General features: G+C 49.9%; 1 protein-coding gene across 1 annotated transcript in view; it reads right to left on the bottom strand.

Annotated features, from left to right (window-relative positions):
* RhoGEF64C (Rho guanine nucleotide exchange factor at 64C) overlaps nucleotides 1-22,076 on the bottom strand; it is a 161,575-nt gene that overhangs the window by 9,287 nt on the left and 130,212 nt on the right. Inside the window, exons 3-12 of the mRNA XM_075681014.1 lie at nucleotides 11,926-12,200; nucleotides 10,527-10,788; nucleotides 7,089-7,261; nucleotides 5,633-5,755; nucleotides 4,755-4,880; nucleotides 3,911-4,063; nucleotides 3,398-3,481; nucleotides 2,384-2,529; nucleotides 559-673; nucleotides 158-268 (exon numbers count right to left, since the gene is read on the bottom strand). Of these exons, the coding sequence (XP_075537129.1) occupies nucleotides 158-268; nucleotides 559-673; nucleotides 2,384-2,529; nucleotides 3,398-3,481; nucleotides 3,911-4,063; nucleotides 4,755-4,880; nucleotides 5,633-5,755; nucleotides 7,089-7,261; nucleotides 10,527-10,788; nucleotides 11,926-12,200 (1,568 nt within the window). The remainder of the gene's footprint in view (nucleotides 1-157; nucleotides 269-558; nucleotides 674-2,383; nucleotides 2,530-3,397; nucleotides 3,482-3,910; nucleotides 4,064-4,754; nucleotides 4,881-5,632; nucleotides 5,756-7,088; nucleotides 7,262-10,526; nucleotides 10,789-11,925; nucleotides 12,201-22,076) is intronic.

Raw genomic sequence — 22,076 nt, 5'->3', positions numbered from 1 at the left:
CGAATCTTACAAGACACATTAGTTTTGCACAGATGTCTGTGTGTGCCTGCGAGAGCATCTAATAACACTGGGAATCGAACGACTCCGACACATCTATACAATCGAAAGCGCAGTTCGTGACTCCTTTCTTCATACTACAAGCGGTGCACGCTCTCACCTTTCGTAGCTTGATGCTCCCTACGCCGACGTTGTTCTGCGCTCGCCGAGGGTTGACGGAGATGCTCGAGATGCGACGCCAGATCTTGGTGGGGTTACCCTCCCGAGTCAACTGCGAAGGACGGAAAGATGCTACAGAAACAGCATTCGTGCTCGCGGTTTCACTTCATGCTAAGAACGGCTTTCTTTAATAGCTGCATGTACTATTAACTTTGGGTAATAGGGAAACAGGTAATAGCTAATTACCAGAAATTACCAATATATCTTCGCTCGCTTCACTCGCGATATAAGTACGGCTAACGTGAAGCAGTGGTTGTAACGAAGCGGTCGCTTACATCGCACATGATGTTGACGCAGGAATAGCTTTCCCGAGTGGATGCGATTGTACAATCCTGAGCTCACCTGGTTTATCTTCTCCAGGTGTAGTTGTACTTGCAGTTGTGCGTCCCTCAGAGACTCTCTGTCTTGATGGGAGTATGGCGTCACCTTGAACAGCCGGCTCAGCAGCAAGGGATACCTGCGCAGTTTCCGCATTGTCTTTTCTTTCCATTGAATTTTTGTAGGAGCTTCGAGATTAGCATGAACAAAGACAAAAAAAAAAGGCATTTTTTCTGCTATAGACATTTCGATTACCGGTAATGCAGCAACATTCAGGCACATCTACAACAAAATGCAGGATCGAGGCTGCAAATTTCGTTGTACACTGCAGACTCCTGGCTTTTCGTTTTAATGACCTCTCCCACTGCTTCAACGAAGCACAGTGCGCTGGAAGTCGCCAAAATATATATATATTTAGAACATATTTATTGCTAAGACGTCTAATGAAAAATTATTCAGATCATCTTTTCTCTGTGTGCTTGGCTTCATTAAGTTATCCACCGTTGTAGGTTTGATGTTGCCCAGAGTGTGTATTTCGCGCTCAATTGGGATGTCCCGGCAATAACGAAAGCGAAGCGATTCTAACTGCAGCAAGCTATTGCTGTGTCACGGGTAGTCTTCACACTTGTCGTAAATGCCGAATTCGAGGAAAGATCGTGAACACAAGCCGGACGTGTACGCGTGATCGACCCGATGATTCGTGTATGGCTAGCGGTCCCTGCGTCCGAGAGTTTAGAAGTTGTCGCGTGGACATAAACCTTAATATAACGAAGTTGAAGGGGAATCCGAAATTCATTATACCCATTTATGCAGTATATGCCCAATGGTACGCACAACCTTAAACATGCAAACAAGACTATAGCTCCGCGGCCCACCGAACCGCTACACAGCCAGGTATGTGATGAAAACTTAACAGACCAACAGCAAAAGACTCTCCGGCGTGTACAACACGTGGCGTTTCAGCACCTGACACGACAGCCGTTACGATAGCGTCCTTATGTTCCAATGTTATGGTCTTTCGCTTCCGCTTTCCACTTAGCTCGCTCATATTGTCGTGAGACCCGTCGAAGTATGCGGCCGACAGAGCTTTGCAGCGCCAGAAACGCGCACATATTCGTGGACCCGTTCAGAGGTCGAAAGCGAAACCGCGAAACTATCTGATCCGCCGCTTTTTCATGACCTCACCCAGAGAGGCGCGATAAGATTAGAAAGAACAGTGTTACTTGTGCGCGCCCAGCGCGTCTACGAGCGGCGGCGAGAAAGACCAGTGCAGCTCGACGGCGCATTCGACGCGGGAATTTTGAACCTCCGCGCCGAACGTGTACGGAACCCGGTGAAAGCGATATATGCTCGGTGTGCAAAGGTCGGTCTTTTCGGTTTCAGAGAGGAATCTAGTTCCTTATATCCATCGGCAGAACAATTTTACTTCGTTAAAGCTAGGTTTAAGATACATGGATCTCTATAGGGATATTAAGGGAAATTGCTTATACTTAGTTATATCCATTATTTCGTTATATCCCGTGTCCTTGTAACGATGTTCAAGTGTAATAGATAAGCGTGTAGCGCATATCGTCGATGCAAGAGTGTGACAAATGGTATTCTAGAGCGTTTTTCATGTATATGTTCGTTTAATACGCCGAAATGTGACCGCAGACATATATGCTAATGCATTAAACACGGGAATTGAAAGATTCATTGTAGGAGCACACGCAACACATTTGAAAAAAAAAAAAAGGAAACTGACTGTATTATATTGTCCCCTTCGTTATACAGGTCATTTCATAATGAAGATGTTCGTTGTAAAAGCATCGCGTCAAGCAGGGCGGGGGAGGACAAGAGGGACGCTCACTTGGTGACTCTCTGAACGGGCGCCATCAGGAAGGCAGCCAGGTTCATTCTCCGGAGCAGCGTGTTCTCCATCTGGGACACCCGCAGGAAAATGCGAAGCAGCTCCTTCTCCTTCTCTTGCGTCATCAGGCTCAGCGAGGCACTTGCCTGGAAGGGTACGCAAGCTCAGTTATATGCACGCACACGACTGTGCAGTATACTCCGAACATATATATTGGTTTCCGAGCTGCTACACGCGGATCGTCATTTGCATGTATCTTGCTCTCTCCATCGGTATTGGCAAGTGACGATGAAAGTCGACAGCATGATTGTAAGATCATCGTTATTGTCGTATAAATTAGTTGCCAGAAAATCGGTTGCATGGCGAATACTTTTTCTAATACAAACACCAGCGACAAATATTAGTAGCCTTAATGTTTCGATTCCCGGCGTTGGCTTGGGCGTTAGCACGAGCAGCTCCTCCTCTGAAAAAAACTACGAGGAGGCGATGGAACGAGAGCCGGAACATCGACGCTGCTAACTTTTGTGGTTGGTGACTGCCTTGTCTTCGTGATGAACCATCCAAGGTAGACTTAATTCATTCCGTAACGCGCCCCTATATATAAATTCATGTCTAGAATTAGTTGATGTGCTGGGATCACAATCTTTGAATTCGCTATAATCTCCAGCCTAGTGAAGTATTTGGCAGATGGAAGGCAACGGTCACTCCAGCAAAAGCACGTGAGGGCAGTTGAGCAGTGTGAGGGGTCATCCCCCCATTCTCTCGCTCCATTTCCGATTAATTAAGATGTGGCTTTGGGTGAATTGATTCTGTATAATTAGGACAAGCGTGAGACGAGCACAGGAGCTGTCCTTGTAGTCTTACAATGTGTGGTTTGACTCGCGTTACGCACTGATAGTAATAACCCATTTCAGACGTCACTGGGATTAAGATGAGATATCCAATGCGTACGTGCTTCCAATCACAAGTATGAATGAAAGCCCTGACAAAAGAATCCAAAATACGTTTGATTACCTGTCGAACGCAGTACGTTTGAAATGCCTGCAGCATGCCCGTTGCTCCTAGGAATAACTTGCCAATGTCCACTGTGGTGTACTCCTGCGAGGCAAACATTGCTATATTAAGAGCACATACCGCTACAGGTCTGACCAGCCAGCCTTGTAGGTAAGCTGTTTTATTGGCGATGTGACAACACGCGGACGACGACATGCCTGCTACATATAATGTTCCCTCCCGTATGATGCGCGCAACGAGGACAGAGCTTGTGTCCTTTACGCCTGAATATGATCAGCCACCTTTCTACCACCCTGTGTTGCACAAACTTAGGGGGAGCTAGCAACGACCCGTGCCACACGAGTTGTCAGCTGCCAGCACTGCGTCCCACAGTGATGATTGCCAAGGTTGTACAGGAAGGCGCCAACGTTAGAAACTGTGGCAGTGTTGCGATTTGTACTTTATCATTTACGTTAGAAATATATTAAGCTACATTAAGCAATATTAGGCTCTTTAATGAGCTGCGTTTGATACCTCGTCTCCCTGCTCACTGGCGATGTCGAGCGCGTCCTGCAGCTTCTCGGAGAAACTGGCGTTCACTTCGATCAACTCGTCCAAGTTGAGAAAGATCTCCTCCAGCTGCTGTTTTGTGAGAAGGCCCGCCGTCTCGATCGGCTTGTAGAACTCCTGCGATGTCGAGGGATGACAGTGATCAGCGGCACGCCCATTTGATTTCGGTGGTGAACACATCTTGTGCGTACTCGACGCGATGTGATCGAAAATGTTCGATCTGAAAGGACAGCCTATCCATTACGCCCATTAGCAACTCTGCATGGGTTAACCAGCGCCAAGCTCTCGATTTATTTTCTTTCTATGTTTCTTGGCTTCCTTCTAAATGCATTGCCTTCGCAACTCGGAGTTTCTTTCTTTGTTTCTCGAATACAATCGTGATTCCTACTGGAAGCATTGCTTTCGCAATTCGGTCCTGCAGATGAAACGTTTCACTCAATCTCTGTTAATTACTTGTTCGATCGATAAATGTGACGTGATATTAAGTTGTCGAGAAAGAAATCAATGTTACCGCTTTTGTCGGTTATTGAGCTTCTCAAGTGGAGTCATATTATATATGTTGTGCCTGCAAGTTGGTCAACTACGCGCCGTAAAATTTATTGCGTACTCTCACATAGGCCCATTCGTTCGTCCACATAGGCAGCACAATTTCTGCTATCTGCTTTGTAAGTAATTGGTATAAGAACGAAGGTAACATGCACTGTATAATGAGTAACTACTTGATCAAGATCGGTGCTCACCATGCATGAGCACCGTGGTTAAAAACAAGCTCGGCAGCAAATAATCTGTGCCTGTGTTATTGGCTCACCTCCTTTACGATGCGCAAGTCGTGGCCATACTTGATTTCGGTCTGCACGATTTCGGTGATGATCTCTCGACGTTCGGTGCGTTTCTTCTCGCACTTGGGACAGACTAGCTCCTCTTCTAGGGTTACCTGCGCCAGTGAGGAAAGGGAATGTTAGACGAGCTTTCAGGTCCCATACAGAGGGATGCCTTTGTTGACTTTCTGCAGACATGCAGTATCTTGTAACCTACTATGGAGAGTTCATTGAGTTTGGATCACACAATGGTACACGAACAAATGGTACATAATGTTTTTTTTTCTTTTCAGAAGGTGGCAGGCGATTGAGCGCGCCACCGGAGGTTTCCCTGCGCTATTGAATGGTGATCGAGAGTTCTACTCTAGTTTCAAAACCTTTGGACAGTGATGAGAACTCTCGTCTTTGCCCTTCACGGCTTTGGATGGCAGGGATGAACATCACATATCTCTCTATGTAGTCTGGGGCAGAAACATGGAAGTATGATTTGTAGTAGGCCATAACATAAGACGAGCTTTCTTTGCGCAGCTTTCAGGCTTTATTGAATTCGAAACTATAGTAAGTGTGTAGTGTCTGCTGGGGTTATCTCTCATATTGGACCAGTCAGTATGCGCAGCGCGTGCAGGCTGACCGAGTACTGAGCCATAAGGGTGATGTCGAGGTTTTGACGAGTGTTTGTTTGGTTGGAGGTGATTACGGCACCAGTATAGGACAGGCGCCTACCACCTCGAAAACATAGCGTCGATCAGTTTTAGCATATAACGTTCGAAACAAACCGTTTTCCTCGCTGAGATATTACATGGTAGGCATCATGTTTTTCATTGGTGTCGTGAGCGATAAGTATACGCGATAAGATCGGCGCTCGCACCTGCTGGTCGCAGTCGGCGCAGCGCTGCTCCTCGCTGTTGCCGGCCGCTGGCGGGTCCAGGGGCTCGCTGTACCGGTCGCCCCCGATGCCGCTGTCGTTGCGCTCCACGTCGGCGCCCGTCGGCTGCGGCGTGGCCAATGGGCGAGCGCAATTAGTGGCCGTTTAGAGCCACCCGAAGTTCGTTTTGAAATGTCTCGCGCCGTGTCGGGACTTGGCCCGAGTTCCCTTCCCACTACTTTTTCGCGCACCGTTGCCATTAAGCGAAAGCCGTGCCAGCGGTTTGGTATCGCTATGCGCAGCGTAGCCGTTTCCTCAATGCGGACATCCTTATTCTCTGTTGAATTTCAAAAGAACGTAAAACCTCTTTAATTGCTTGTCGAATGAATCGTTAAATCAGCGTGGGCACGCATAGATGTTTTATTTCCTGGCACCCCCTCCCCGCCCGCACAACCCACGTTCACCCCTCCGCGGACACATCCTTTGGGCACGCACGCGCGCATGTTGCAAGAAAAGAACAACCGTGTATCCAGACCTTAAGCTTTGTAGTCGTTTCGAGCGGATTTGCCTTGGTCTTTATGGCACTTCCTGAATAAGAGCTGGCGCGCGAGGCGTGCCCGATATCGTAAACATTTTATGGTTCTGGTTATTCAACCTGTCCTTATGGCACTATATAGCGTCCGGGGTACCTGCGTGGTGTTAGAATGCACGCAAAAAAAAAAGAACATGTACGCCGGTGTTTTAGTGCCGTGTGCACGTCACCCAGGAGCAGACGCTTGAATGCCAGACGATTAGATGGATTGAGCACCGGAATTAATACAGCACAAATTTCTCAGTAGCAATAAACTTCTTGCATGAAATACATATTCCATCAAACATGACATTAAGACACCGTCGCTGTGGGTCAACTTGGCAGTGCGTGCGCTAAAGGACAAGGTCGTAGGAGACAGCTCAAAAGGGAGTCGTGGGCTCCCCGACCTTTGGTACATTTCTGACATCGTGCGCAACTGTATTCCTTTCTGTGTAACTCGATGAACTCTCTCCCACTTCACCCCCGCGCTAAACTAGAACATCATTTGCGTGGATTTGACGAAGCGCAAGAAATTGTGGGAAAAGTGACACTGCGAGAAACGTATAACCAACGGTATTTTCTAGTCACGGGGCATGAGTTATTTTCTCTTTCACTTTTTTGCCGCGCGCTTTGACGCCTTAGCATGAACGTACAATCTCTATCATTATGCACAATAGCGCAAAATGATGTGCTGTAAGCCGAATGTAAGCTGATGTAAGCTGATGTGCTGTAAGCCGAGTGCGTCCGTGCCCCTATACTGCCATTCTCTAAACGGTTACAGCTCGAGCACAACCAAAGAGTTATCGACATCCCCAATATGGTGGCGCTTCAGGGCTGTGATTAAAGCCATCTGCGCTAGGTGAGCTGTAAAGTCTGCACAACACTCACGATCTTGTCGAGGGCGGCATCCTCAGCCAGGGCCTCGAAGGAGACGGTGTCCCCGACCAGGTTCTCGAGGCCTCGCTCCTTGGCGTCCTCCAGGTACCCCAGAATATCTGCCTTTGAGGCTCCCTCAAAGAACGACTTCTGCGGGCTCTCGAACGATAGCAGCTTCTTTTCTCCTGCGAGCAAAATGCACGCATGCTGAAGTTTAGCATAATATTCGACCTGGATGACCGCACCGAAATCACCTGTGGAGCAGGGACAGGACGCTAACCCGCGCCAGAAAAGGACGGACACCAAATATGCGTTGTTTGCTTTGAAATCACCAGTTTTTTTACACCGAAGCTGTATTTGGGTGGCTGATTCGTTCGTCCGCCCGTCCATCCGTCCATCTGTCGGTCGCCTGTACGCCGAAAACTCCTCCGGCACAACCCCATGCGCATGCGCGAAGGAAAAAAAACTGAGAAAGAAAGGCACGCGATTAGCCAACACCACTTAGATAGCACAATGCCTGTTTACTCCGATCCATGACGTCACGCTACTTGGCCCGAAATTTCCATGGGCAAAACTGGCGTGATCAAAGCGGTGATGTCAAAATTGATGTTGCCTACTTGGGAGCATCCCCATTAATTCTATGGCAGTCGGGCCAGGTAACATGACGTCATGGATCGGAGTGAAAAGGCCTTGTGCTATCTAGGTGGTGTTGGATTAGGTGCGCCAGTAGTGACGTATTGCCCTCCGTCGCAGCCGAGCGAGCGCGCACAGCAGTTTCTCTCCGGCTCCGATATGGGTAGGCCACGCATCATACGTAATCCTTAAGAGCAGGCAGCTTTCGATCAGCAACGCTGCGAGCAGAACCAGGAACGAGCTTGTCTACGCCGTGCCGATGCTGCAGCCTGGGCACAAGAACATACTCGTGCAACCGAGCGCAAGCAGCAACTGCGTACCGAGGATCTGGCAACCTACCAAGCCGTCGTTTAATGAACCGTCGGAATTCACCCAGACCGGGGGTTTCACGTTTCAGCTTTGCTGGTTAACCATGCATCTGTACGGGGTGCTTGGGCGGTGAGTTTTTCTTTATTTTCTCTATCTCATGTACCCCCTTTTACTTTTCCCAGTACAGAGTAGCCAACCGGAGTTGTCCTCTTGTTACCTTTCCCGGCTTTCTCTATCTTTATTTCTTACTCTCTCCTTCCTACCCAAGTTCAGGTGTGAGGAATAGCTAGGACGTGGTGCATGGTGCGATGAGTATGGCTGGGTAGCTTAGGTGTAGTGACCGATTTCGGCCGATGTCCGAGCAGATCGACATCGCAAGTGCTGGCGCATCCGCTCGGCGTTCATTTTGAACGAAGGACATATTGGGCGCGAATACGGGCTAACACGCATTGAGAGAACTTCCAGCACAAACAGTCCTCTCACTCTGCTTATATTTGGTCTCAATACAATGACCATCTATGGGCGTATTCCACGCCTTTCACCACGCCTGAATGTGGCGTCTGATAGGTACTAAGGAAACTTCGGGTCTGATTGGGATTTCAAGGCGCGGCTCCGCACACTATTTAACGCCAACCTGTTGCTTTCAGATAACGTCATGCTACAAAGAGGACAAGTCCTTTGAGCTCGTCTTCTATTTAAACAAGTTCACACCAAGGGGAGGACAGCTGGCACTTCTTGATGTGTATCTTCGAGCTACACGACCGTATAATGCGGGATGCTGGTTTAGCGTCTCCAACTGTAACACCGTTGGCCGGGCCTCCTTCCGACCGCATTAAAGCGCGACTTGTCTTTCACCGCGGTAATCATCAAGTTTGTTTGGTTGTTGCGCGTGAAACGGGGACGGCGGGCTCAATCTTTGAAATAGCAGTTATGGGCTTTCAAAACTACTCCTGAAGCCGTGGTTGACTGATGAGATCCGAGTGACTGTACAAGCGACTGTGGCCGTCGCTCCGGGACGTGTCCCAAATAGCATGCGTTGTTCCGGGAGGTGCCCTACATTCGCCCAGCGTCTTCCACTATATACGACGCCGCTCATAGCTTATGCTGTCGTCGCACGCAGAACCTCGCTTAAAATTGTGGACAAGAAAAAAAAAAAGGGGGGGGTGGAGGGGAAGACGGCGGCACATAGTTTTTCGCCATCGGCTTTCCGACTGTCTGAGTGCTTGTTATAAGGTATAGGTAGAGAATGACGTAACGGTCGCCACAAAGTGATAGATGCCGTAAACGAGGCAGCGAAAGGGAGACTGCATTCCCCTCGATCGTTTTGATCGCGTTGTCGTTATTATACGGAGGAGGGTTTTTGCCTCGAGAAGACCGTTTTACGGCGCGAACACTCTGCAGAAGGCTTTCCGGCACACGGAGCGCACGTGCAACTGCTCTGGCCATCATCCGCGGCGCCAGACAATGGTTCCAGCGGCTGCGCCTTGCTCGCGCCCGGCAGCCATCAAGGACCATTAGAGGCGGGTCGTAAAAAGGGCGCACGCAAGGTCCGATCAGGGTGCCGGAATGCGGTTGCTCGCAGCCTTGGCGCTGACTGCCGCTCACCGCGATGGGGCAACCTCGGCGAAAGTGGTGTCCGCGGACCGCTTCCTGCACGGCTGCTGACTAGCCGTGTGACGTGAGTAGTAGCCACATAACGGGTCTTAAAGGAACGAATGGGGGCTTAGGAGGCGCGTTCATCTGATATTCGCCGAAGGTGGTCTCTCTTGACCATGGAACAAATGCCCACATGTGAAAAGTGGTGATAATGGTGAGCGGGCGCGTGGCCTTTCGAATATCGCGCGGTCGAGGCAAGCCACTTATTACTGGTTTTCCCAAGCATTGTTGCGTACGTACACTGAAGTCACGTCGCCATCTCGTAACACGGTTGTCAAGAAGAAGCTTCTGTTTCGATCGGATCGAGAGAGGGCGGTATGTCGCTGTGACGGTGACACGTGGCGTAAATAATTTGCCATTGAATGTGCGTATCGTCGACTTATTTTCTGAGGAAGGGCGCTTTGTGCCGTGTACAATGTTGGCAGTTTAGAACTGTCTGCGATGGTTTCTTCTACTCAGCTGCTCCAATTGATTCCTCTTCAAAGGAGGAGTTCTTTGTGTTGCGTAGAGAAAGCAGCGTGCGGGCCCTCTTAACAAGAACAGGCACCTTACGCCTGCTTGCTAACATTTTCACACTTTAGACGCTGTTCAACCTCTAAAACACTGCGACCATGCTTCAGCTACATTTCCTCTCTACTGTGGAAGGAGTTAAAGAATTCTGGCGCTCCTGCCGTCCAGGCGCGAGCTTCCTTGTCGCCAGAGCAGTCATTGTTTGCCTCTCAGAACATCGTGTAGCCCTTGCATAAGATTGCCAAAAGGTGTCTCACGTGCTATGGCCGTTGTGGCATTTCAGTGCTGGCAAGTGCGCGTACCTACATAAGCTATGCGGTTGACGCGGTCGCAGACACTCACTGTGCTGCGGCTGCGGCGGGTGCTCGGGCAGCTCCTCGTACAACGGTTCCGGGGACAGCTCGCAGTCGTCGTAGATGGGGCCGTCGGGTGTCGGTGGGCACACCGCCGTGGGCAGGGTGTCCGCGTACACGGGTTCCTCTTCCTCGTCGTCCTCGGCCTCGGAGCTGCGACACGCCACGGGCACGTCTGACTCCTCCTCGCTCTTGAGCTCGCCGCTGCTGCTGCTGCTGCTCAGCGACACGTAAAAGGTCGACGTGCTCTCCTGCAACAAGCGGTGAGCGACGCCGGTCAGAAGCACTCAGCCGCTCTCCGAGTCGGGGTTCTCGGGCTACCACGGCCTCTCATTAAGGTACATCCTACCAGGAAGACGCGCTGACGTTCGAACGTCACCGTCTGCCGCTGTCAAAGCGTGTGCCAGTGGCTGACGGTGACGTGTGATCTCAACGAGCGAACAGGCATGCTGCCATGAGTGAGAGTTGGCTACCACGAAGACTGAAATGCATGTCCGTGTTGTCTAAGGATGCAGCACCCACTTAATATGTGCGAGAAGTGTTTCTGACAAACAAATTTGTTTTTGTGACTTCCAATGATGTGGACATCATTGACAGGAGGACGCCGTCAGGCAGCGCGACTAGACTGGCGCCCTACCTGCAACAAAAAATAATGTGAAAAAAAAAAACGGGAAATGGGAGTTGGGGAGGCGACATTTCATATGTTCTACATAGCTTGCTTATTATGTGTACATGTATATGTACATGTATGATGCACTCTTTCGTACTAAATGAAAGCTGCAGTTATGAGGGTAGTAAACGTTACTCTCTTAATGGAATAAACTGTCTACCATTTTTTTCTCTACATTTATGGAAAAACAATTATTACTTTAGTGAAATCACAGAAAAACAAGTTAACAGAAGACAGAAGGGAACAGAAGAGCTATATTACAAAGATTGCCATACTTTTCCTGCTCACAAAATTTATTTAACATCGTAGTTATGCGTAACCGATTGTTTATGAGAGCACTTCCGTTGACTCAATTCGGTTTCGCAGCCATTCTACTCGTATAAGGGCTATTATTTGTATGATGTTGGACGCGAGCGCTTTTCGATATCACCGCTTTCTATTTTCACGACGTCAATCAGCCTGTATATTTCCAGGCCCCGATAAAGCCCGCCGCCTGCGCGGCAGTGAAACGTAGCGTCCCATTTCCCTCGCAATTCGGATCTCGGCATACGCTTCGCTATCGGCAAACTTCTTGAGAAGACATTCAAAGACTAGCTGTGTCATCTAAACGAAGCAACACGCGCGCGTTCGCCACAAAGTGCTGTCGGCTGTTTATTGCTCTACAGTTCGTCAGCAGCGCGGCTCACGACAGGGGCGCACGTAGCCCACGCTGCTTTACCTTTGTCGGTGTGGGCCGGCGCTGCCGCTCGGCGGTCGGCATCAGGCTGAGCGGGGCGAACAGCGCCCGCGCCGAGTCCCCGTCCAGCTGTGGCGCCGAGTGCCGCATGCGTGGCCGGCGCTTGGCCGGGCTGCGGCGCACCGGGTAGCTGCCGCTGAGCCGGCCGTGCGAGCTGATCAGCACCCGGGTGCCGGTGCTCGTCTGCGTGGTCACCATAACGGTGCCGCTGCTGGACGCCTGGTCCGAGCTCGGGTCGCCCTCGGCGAGGGACTCGTCTGCGCAGCGAAGGCAAGAGTTGCAAGTGGCGCCACTGCGAGCAGCAACACTAAATCCGTTTATGGGCCGACTGTTATTTCAAAAGTTTTCGCGTTCAGTGTTTGGCGTAAAGCGTTCTTTCAAACCTTCGCGGTTGGTGACGAATACGCTTTCCTGACCCAGGCGTTTTCTCGTGCGGTATTTATTGCGTGACGGCAAGAAGTCGAAAGTAGGCGGACGGTATACGCGTCGGTCAGCAGGGAACTCGCGATAGGTAGATCACGTAAAAATTGGTTAAGCGGAAACGTAAGGGAAAGCAGCTGACCGTTGTGTCCGTGACTTGGGATCCGTAAGTTAAGGAAAAAAGCTGTGGCCTGTTGTGCTTTAAAGCGTGTCACAATTGATGCAACCTGTAGTTCTGTATGTCTCTGATCTCGTCACTGGGAAACCAAAACGTGAGTGACCCAGCTTTACTAGCATCACGATTACAATCACTGACGGACTGTAAGGTGGTGATATTGAGATGCATTCGAAACATTGCAAGGGCCTTTCTGGATAGAATTTGTCCCAACATTTGAGTACTCTTAGTGTCTCCAAGGCATAAACGGCAGATTTCACGATAGTTAATTGCGGGCAGAAAGTCGCGGTACTGTAACTCTGTACCTAATCAGTACAGGGCCGCCAGCTCTGCTCCAACAGCAGCAATTACCGGTAACGGTAAAAATGAAAACACACTTGAAAATCACTGCCCCTAAAACCTGCTGGCGTATTTTGAACCAGAACTCTTCGACACTCGGTGTCTTTTATATAGCCATGCACTCACGTAACAGCTAATGATACTTTTATTTTAAGGACCCAATGAACAACTGGAAATTTCACAGACATATGATCGCAGCCATGACAAGGAACACAGTATAATTTTTCAATGGCTTCCAGGACATCGAAACATCAGCTGGAATGACCACGCTGATGAAGCTGCCCGACTTGCACATGAAAATGGTCAATGTGTTCTAATTCCGCTTTTGCGAATAGATGCTGCGGCTGGGCTGCGATTGACGTCCCGTGAATGTATACGTTGCCCCTGTGGTACTCGAGCGTTTTCACAATGTGTCGTTTGCGTTCGTTGTGTCCGGATACATAGATGAATCTACCGTCTGGGTTACCACGACACGTGAGCAGACTGTGCTGTACAATCTGTGTCTAGCAGTAGATTTACAAACTCCTATGCCTTCCTTATTAGAATGGCCAACAGCCCCACGTGCGACACATGCAGCGGTGATGGGACGCTCGCACACATTATATGTGTCTGCCCGCGCTATAGTACCGAGAGGCAAGTGATGTGCAGTGTTGAACCAATTGGACAATCGTCCACTATTAGAGATGAAAGCCAGTGCTCCCGAAGAAACTCCGCGCAGAAGGCTTTATTCGCGCTACTGAGGTTCCTGCGGTCTCTCTCTCTCTCTCTCTCTCTAACTCTCCTCTTCGACTCTCTTTCTCTTTTTATCCCCCTATTCTTTCCACACGTGCAGGGTAGCCAACAGGAACTATCTACCTCTGGTTAACTGACTGCCTTTCTATGCATCCTTTCCCTGTCTCTTCACTTCAGTATCGTAAGGTTATTGCATTTAGTTATCTCTCGGCATACCTATAAGGGCGTCGCCATTCGCGCTCGGGCGTCTTCTTCGCGTGACCAGCAAAATCAGAAATTAGCGCGGTTTGCCAAGACCTGCCAAACTAACAGGCCAATTTAACCTCAAGGCCACGTAACTAGGATCGAGCTGCAAAAGTGCGTCCGTGGACTCTGTCAAGGCGGTGACGCCAGCTTCATTTCCCTGCGAGAAGCCATCCCGAAGCGCTGCTACTTTCGAGGAAGACATTATCAGACATGGCCCTTTGTTAGCTGATGTCGCACTGCGTTCACCTGTAACTTCGCGATAAAATCGCGCGCAGTTTCCTCCATCTCTTGCCCGTGTTGTCCTTTCGAGAAGCTCATACGACGCACTTCATTTCCTTGCACCAAAGTGCGGACCCGCATCGTCAAAAAAAAAAAAAAAAAAGAAAAGAAAAACATAACCAGACAAAATAAAAAGACACTTCCCCATTTATGCAGCGCACAGTTTGGCTGCGCTTCCCAGGCAAGACCTTGGCGTCGGCGCTGTAAGTAGTCAACTCGAAACCACTATAATAACCTAGCAGCGAGCCAAGGGAGTTTTACTCAGGTTTCCGGATTAGCACGACGCAGATGTCAAGCCCACGCGGACGCAAGATCCAAGGGCTGATTGGCTTAAGAGTGGTTGATGCTCGCCCGGCAATCGTGCGTCGACGGAGCGACAGGTTGAGAGGAAAATCCGGCGGCAACAGCCTTGATTTTTTTTTCTTCATTCATTTTGGACTGTGACTCACAGCGGAAAACATATGCGTATAGAGCTTCCTTCGCTCTGTTTACAGGAAGGGTGGTGTCAACAGATTCGATATGAGTCCCGACGAATCATCGGCGGCGCGCGCCTCTCCAACCTTATGCCGTGAGCATCTTTTGACTTCTGCACGAGACACACCGCGTTGTGCTTACAAGAAAGGTTGAAATAATTAATGCCCAGATATGTTGGCACTGCATATTACAGGATCTAGTGAGTTCCATTTGCTAGCCTGCACAGAGGGAATGGGGAATATAAGGTTGCCAGCTGCTTAGTTCACCCACGCGTGACGCCTGCGGCTGAAACGACGTTTTACGTCTGCTGTCATGGTCGTGAGTGGCGCTGGCTAACACCCCCACACTATTCTACCAGCCTAGGGCTAGATCTAGTGCACATAGACAAATACCCAAGTAGTTGGACGGGTGGACGGCCGCCGCGATAGCTCAATGGTAGATCGTCACACGCGTAATGCGGAAGATGTGGCATATCTGTTCCCATCGGTGACAAGCTGTCTTTCCATTCACCCTTTTCCCCCTTCCTTTCAGTTTCTGCACTTTAATTAAAAACAGCAGTAAATTTCCTCTATAGGTTTTCTGCCTACATTGTTGACTTCATGTGTTTGTAACTAATAAAATATCGAGCCCCTCGGTTCCTCATTATACAGAGACAGCGCAGGGCATTGTCGATTGTCTAAACGATGGTCCAATTTGGCAAGCGCGCTGTGACATGGCAAAAAAAAAAAGCTTATGCCTCATTTACTTTCCTTGTTTTGCGATAGCAATTATATGGACACTCCAGGCGCATTTCTGCCGTGGCCATGATGTTCCGTATAAAGTCCAAGGGCGATAACATCGTCACCGCGCGCCGTATGTTGTATGCGCGAGTGAATGCGTGCAAAGGTGAGCCGGTGGTGGTGGTTCAATCTCGCGCGCGCAAGGAAGAAAAGCGGGAAGGGAGCGCGCCGTCTTCCGTCGCGCGCAAGGCACCGGGGGTGAGGGGTGGAAGGGGGGGGGGTGTTCTACGTCGACGGCTGCTGCGTATGGCGCAGCCGCGCGGGCCCTATGTTGAAAGCGATCTGTGATGGGGGCAGTGATAACTTCATGTGCGTTGTGTTTTCGGCGCTTAATTCACGAGGTTAAGTTGCTCGCTGCTGCTGCCGCGCTTCCTCACGCCAGCGTTTTTACGGTGAGTTTGCGCGGTCATCGAGCGAGATGGATTCATGTTTGCTTGCGCGCGCGTGCATCCATGCTTGGTAATTTAGTTAGTAAGCGAATGTTTACGAGTTTATGCGGCAGATAAAACTACTATCCTTACTTCGTATAGCTGTCTACTAATTTGCTATCACAATCGCTGCTTCGCCTTGCTGGTGCAACTGCGACTTTATGATGATTTTTTTCTTGTTTTGCTTCTTGCACCATAATCATGGATAAGTAAGTGCGACTCCAGCATTTTGGCTATTTGAACCTCTCCACCTGTATCATTAGCCTCACATGGCTTACTTAAAAAAGGGTGGCGGCTGGCAAATAGCACAGATGGCAACGATACCTTCCTTCCTGCCGTTTTATTAAAGACAATTTACAAAGAAAAGAAAAACAAGAAAGAAATCCGGGCGAGGTTAAAAGTGCGAGCGGCGTAAAAGCCGACCCATGCTGGCGGCGTAGCGCATTTAGTTTAAGCGCTTGTTGCCACCGTAAACGATCTAACTCGACGAAAATAGGCACTAGTGATGCCGCAAAGAGCACGGAACGATATGGAAAGTGTAACGTGTTCTTACACTACATGTTATAACCACAAGATACGGGGCCAGCGCGGAAGCATGAGGAAGGAAAGAGTGCATTGACTCGTCCCAGCCATGTGCGTGCACAACTATACAAAAGGGAAACACAGGGCGAGACACACACAACGAAAAAGGTTCCCCGCTACAGAATGAGTGGGCTGTGCGGCATGCGGCGACGACAATGCGCAGCGCCCTGCCAGCCAGGAAGTGCTCTTAAGAAGACAAAACGAAATGTTTCTTTAGAAAAGCGCCGCGCGCGCCTTTTTTTAAGTCCCTGAGGCGGATACCGCGCGTCGCTAAGTTCAATGGCTCACGAAGCCGGCAACGCTCGGCAACGCACCGCACAATAGGCGAAGCTGCTCATAACAGGCACGCCGCGCACTTATCGGCTCGTGATCGGCCTTCCCCCTTTTTACCTAAAAGAAACCAGCGGCCGAGCGTTTGTAGCGTCGGCTGCTTTGCCCCCCCGCCTCCCCCCTCACCGTCGTTGCGGCTTTGTTGTGGCTGCTCACGTCGGCTCGCCGGGCGGTGTCGAAGCAGGTGGGGCGTGGGCACAGCGTGGTCGAGCGGCCGGCCAGCCATCCCGCCGCCGGCTGCTTTTATGTTTCTCGTGGCTTCACGCCGCTTAGCATAACGGTCGCCCGCGCTGCCTTGAGAGGCTCACGCCCGAAAACGACCGCCGGCCGCTCCTCTCGGTGATCGGTTTGCTGCGTGTCACGGCGGCTGCGGCAAAAGGGGCTATGAATGGACCTCGCGCACCACACGTCCTTGTATCATTTTTCTTTTTTTTTTCGTTTCCCTGTGTTTCCCAGAATGGTCATCGTTAAAGGGTGAGTCCACGTCTGTTGAAAGTGTACCAGGAAGGGAAGGACAGACTGGTTGCACGTTTTCACTTTTATCGAAGAGCCAGTTGATCTCTTGTCAAACTGTGATTTCCATTCACATAACGTTGTAGATATCCACAATCACCGAGTATTCCTTGGCACTCAGTTCATAAACTCGTCCTGGCGATAGCTTACACTTGCTGACGTTATATCGCAGATTCTCTGGAAGGTTAGCCGGTAAACTGCCAAAGGTTCAGAGTAGTAGTATAAATGCAGTGTCGGGGACTGTTTGCTAAAGATCGTGAAGCAGTCGCGGAGCAACTGGTGTATGTTTTGTGCATGTGAACGTAATGCCTGTGACGTATGTTCCCAACATTTCCTAGTGCCTTGCGACCGTCTTAACAGATTAAAAACGAAGGACCACTACTGTAAAAATTTGAAGGTGCTTCAAACAACACTGAGCATGACCTGTCGTAGGGGTTTGACGATGCCTTCAAAAGAACGGACCCCAAGCGCGTCAGTTGGCTATCGGAACGTAAGTCTCGTGTATAAGTGGCTGCAGTTGTGTACCCGACGGGTGTCCTGTCCACATGGTGAGTGGTATGCGCGCTCTTCGAACTTCCTCGTCCTCTTCCTTTATTCGCCATAGCGCGGAGAAGGCGGGCGCTGGATGAAACTTGGGGCGTTTCTGTACGCCGTTCGTGCTATGATCGGTGCGGCTGTCGAAGGCTTGGCGGCGTTCGCTTCATTTTTGGCCACCGAAGGAAGCCGAGAACAATGAGCGAGCTACGAAGCTCCCACCTGAGGCTCGAGCAGCGCTCCCCTGTTTTCCTGAGCAGGAAGAAGAGACTGCTCGTCCCAAACCGGCAACTCATTGTTCTCGCCTGGCTCCGCGATAACGCCAGTCGAACTCGGGCGCTGCTTTTCTCACGCCCTAACGGACAAAGCCCGATGATCCTGCCAGCACCGACACAACCCGTGTGCATCTGCGACGGTGGTGAACAGATAAGGACAGCCTTTGCAAAACTAATTACGATACTGCCAATTTTTGGGACGATGCACCTTATTAAGAAGTAAATATTTTACTCCTCACCGGCTTATACTGGGGAGTTCGGTTCACGCACGAATCCACTCAAACAGCAGAATCGTTCCTATAGCAGATGTAGTATGCACATCCATCCGGTAAACGTTGCAGACGCGCGAGGCCGGAGCTACTGCGCGTGGATAGCTAGGGGCCGTCTTTCTGTGGCAACGAAGGGAAAGCTACGGAGGCAAAGCGCGCACAAGTGAGAGCGCTTCTCAAAAGAGTCCGTGTTTTAGTCCACGTTAGTTTAGGTTGGGGAAGAGAAAAAACGTAAACACCTTAATAGCAACAGTTAAATAAGAGAGAACAGAGTGTAAAGGTTTACTTATTTTGCGGCTTTTCCCTTCCGCGTCTGGGCAAACGCGAAACCGTCGCACGTGGAAGCTGCGTCTATTCAGCGTCTGCTCCGAGCATCGAAAAGCACTGTCAAACACTGTCGGACCACTAGGCGCGGTAACACATGTGCAGCAGCCACGCCCCCGTAGCTTTCCCTTCATTGCCACAGAAAGTTGTCCGCGTGTATAGTGGCCGAATAAAAAGAGCCTGCTGGATCAAAAGCACAATACCGCTAAGCATACTGAGACAAGTGGACTTGCCTCTTCCTCCTCCTCCTCCTCCCTTTTTTTTTTTTTGCGTTCGCTTAACGTCGCGTATGACATCAGATGGTGTTCCTGCTCCTCTTGTTCCGCAAAATGCATAATGTCGATCGCAGTTGTTGCGAGTGTTCTGCTTCGAACCATATATATCGTTCACGCACGCCAATCTCCAACCTCATGGCGTTGAAATTCTTTTCATCGTGGCCTTGCTAGTTCTTATCTGGTTTAACTCACGTTGTCTTGCCACCATATACAGGGTGTCCCTGTTAACTTTAGCCAGGGTTTAAAAATATACAAATGCCACGTAGCTGGACAGAACAAAGGTAATGTTGTTTGCCGTCACTTGGAGATGCTCAAACTATTTTTTCATTCCGCCTAATTATAGAGTCTTAATTAATCAACTTCTCAAATATTATAATTAGATGAAGAGTGTCAATGAGAAAATTGTAGAGCGACATGAAAAACTCCCGATACTGCTTTTTGTTGCTCAATACGTGTTACATAAAGTCAGTCATCTTCTGTGCCACCGTTCTCGCTTTTACAACCAATGTCAGACTCCCCAGTGTGCCTTGAACAGACTGGATGACAGGCCATTTGCAGAAGCAAAGATCTTGGGAGCCTGGCCTCACAGTTCATTAGCCCAGAAAGCAGTTCGAGCGCTTCTTCGCTACCTGAAGGCAACAGACTTGAGTGCCCGACTGTAGACATCCTACGCCTAACTTGGTGCACGTGAAAGTGCGGTATAGACTTATGCTCTCTCTCTCTCTTTCCTCATTCCCCTCCCCACGTGTAGGGTAGCAAACTGGACTCAGTCTGGTTAACCTCCCTGCCTCTCTCTCTCTCTCTCTCTCTCTCTCTCTCTCTCTCTCTCTCTCTCTCTCTCTCTCTCTCCGAGCGTGAAAGAAGTCCGTGAACACACGCAAAGTGCCTCGAGCGGCCATTCGCGTGGCAATTTTGCGTGCATTTGCGGGCTCCTTTCCCGCTCAGAAAAAACACTTTCATGCAGGACGTATTGAGGAACAGAAAGCTGTATCAGGAGTTTTTCATGTCGCTCTACAATTTTCTCGTTGACACTTTTCATCTAAATATAACATTTGAGAAGTTGATAAATTAATTAATTAATGCTAATTTTATAATTAGGCAGAACGAAAAATATATAGTTTGAGTATCTCCAAGCGACGGGAAACAATATTATTTTTGTTCTGTCCAGCTACATGGCATTTTCATATTTTTAAACTCTGGCTAAAGTTAGCTGGGATGCCCTGTATATAATACCTGCCGTCATCACCTTCTTGCGGATGTATCTCATTACGTAGCCGAACCACCTCTATTTTCTGAACCTCGGCTCCGCCGTTCTCAGCTTTGACTGTTGGTCAGAGGCATTCGTTTCACGGGCTTGTTTCTAACTCGTCCCGAACTCTTCCAAAAGGCTTTCAAATCGACCAATCGGCGAAGAGAGCAGCCCGCGCGCTGTTTGTGTGATCGGCATAACGAACATCGGCCTGCCGTACGGGAGATGGGCGGCTGCCCGACCTCCTGCTACTCGGGGGGGCAGCGAGCAATGGTGCCAGCTGCTGGACACCCGAAGGACACCTGCCGCCTCGGCCTCTATAGCGGCGCCTCGTGCGCCATCCAGTCGTGGCGGCGCCTGGCTCACGGATGCCGACGCGTCTTCCCATCTAGCGCGCGCACAAGCGCTCCGCGGGCAAGCTCACCGAGCCGACCATTTCTCCGTTGGTTACGTGATTTTTTTTTCTCATTTTGTGCCTTGAAGGACGAGCAAGCCCTTTCGTCGCGCGGCATGGGCCGCTGCTCGATTTCTCTCTCGTTGTCTCCGTCGGCGTGTACAGCCCTTTGCCTCCGTGCTCCCGTCGCATCCGCGATGCGCTTTCGCAACCGCTCGCTGATCGAGCTCGTTAGGCGGCGCGGACGGATGGCACCTGTCGCTTGTGCAAGTCGAGTGGACCGCTTTGTCCGCGCCGGTTCTCGGCCGCGACCGAAAGAGGAAAATACCCTCCGCGTGGACAAAAAGCTGAGACAATAGAGCTGATTCATTCACGAGGAATGCTGGTCACGCGCGCTCATATGTACCATATCGTGCGTTCCGCCGAAGACGCAAAATATGCCTTAAGGTAATAGCGAAGGAGAAAGAAAGAAAGAAAAAAAAAAACCCTGGATCCGTAGCCGTACGCGTCGTAATTGAAGTGGGATAGCCGTGCCTATGTTGACATGCGCAGTCTTTCGCCACTGCCTCCGCGTTCTTTTTGACACATGATTTACCGCGCTACTAAATGCTGCAATTATCATCAGCATTCAGCAGTTATCATCAGCATTCAGCTTGCGTCGCGTCGCACTGTACTCTCTTAAGGTATGGAAGAAATCCTAAATGTAGTCGGGCGCCGGCCTCAGAATCTCGAGAGCTCATGGTTCGACCTGGTTTATGTACCTCTGCATAATAATTATCTGCAGAACGATGTTGTTGCGAATGCAAAGAGGCCATTGAAAGTTATCTACTGTTCCTTTGTCCTCACTTTATAAGACGTCCTGTGTCTCTTTTTCTGGTGCTGCGTTATACCGGCTGCACTCTACAGAACCTTTGCAGAGGGGAAATATTTAAGAATCGTAGCCACATTTGTTGTCGGCGTAAGAACAACCTAAACACTGTGTATACAGTACTCGAACGCCTGAATCGGCTTCGTAATCGTGCTGTGAGCCATTGTGTATGTGTGCCCAATGTGCAATCTCTGCGCCTGTTTCTGTGTCCTTTCCAGTTTGTAGGGCATAGCAAACTGGACGTCCGTGTGATTAACTTGTCCACAACGCTTTGCACAAAAGGACAGCGCCGTTGGCATTCCTCTTGTACGGAGACCTCGAACAGGCACTTTAGCTGATCACTGCCACTGTGTGCTCATTTACTTCTTGCATGTGTGTTCCGTGTATGCATTTGTCATTTTAAGTATCACCCTCATAACCTGCAGTAAAACATGCTAGACGTTTGGCCTGGTAAACGTCTCCAGCGCTTATACTAAAGAAAACCGCTATTGGTTACGCGCGCGCAGACACTCTCAACACAGAGGCCTGAAACACGATAAGGACGTTTGAGGCGGGTTATTGTTGGCCTATTGTTGCAAAAAAGCCAGCTTTGACGAAGTGATAAGAACGCGTGACTCTGGCTTCTCCACACAAGGAACATTATTGCAA

This window comes from Dermacentor variabilis, chromosome 2, assembly GCF_050947875.1.
Source record: "Dermacentor variabilis isolate Ectoservices chromosome 2, ASM5094787v1, whole genome shotgun sequence".
Taxonomy (NCBI): domain Eukaryota; kingdom Metazoa; phylum Arthropoda; class Arachnida; order Ixodida; family Ixodidae; genus Dermacentor; species Dermacentor variabilis.
Note: the sequence above shows the minus strand (reverse complement) of the source record. Positions and strands in the feature narration are given on the sequence as shown.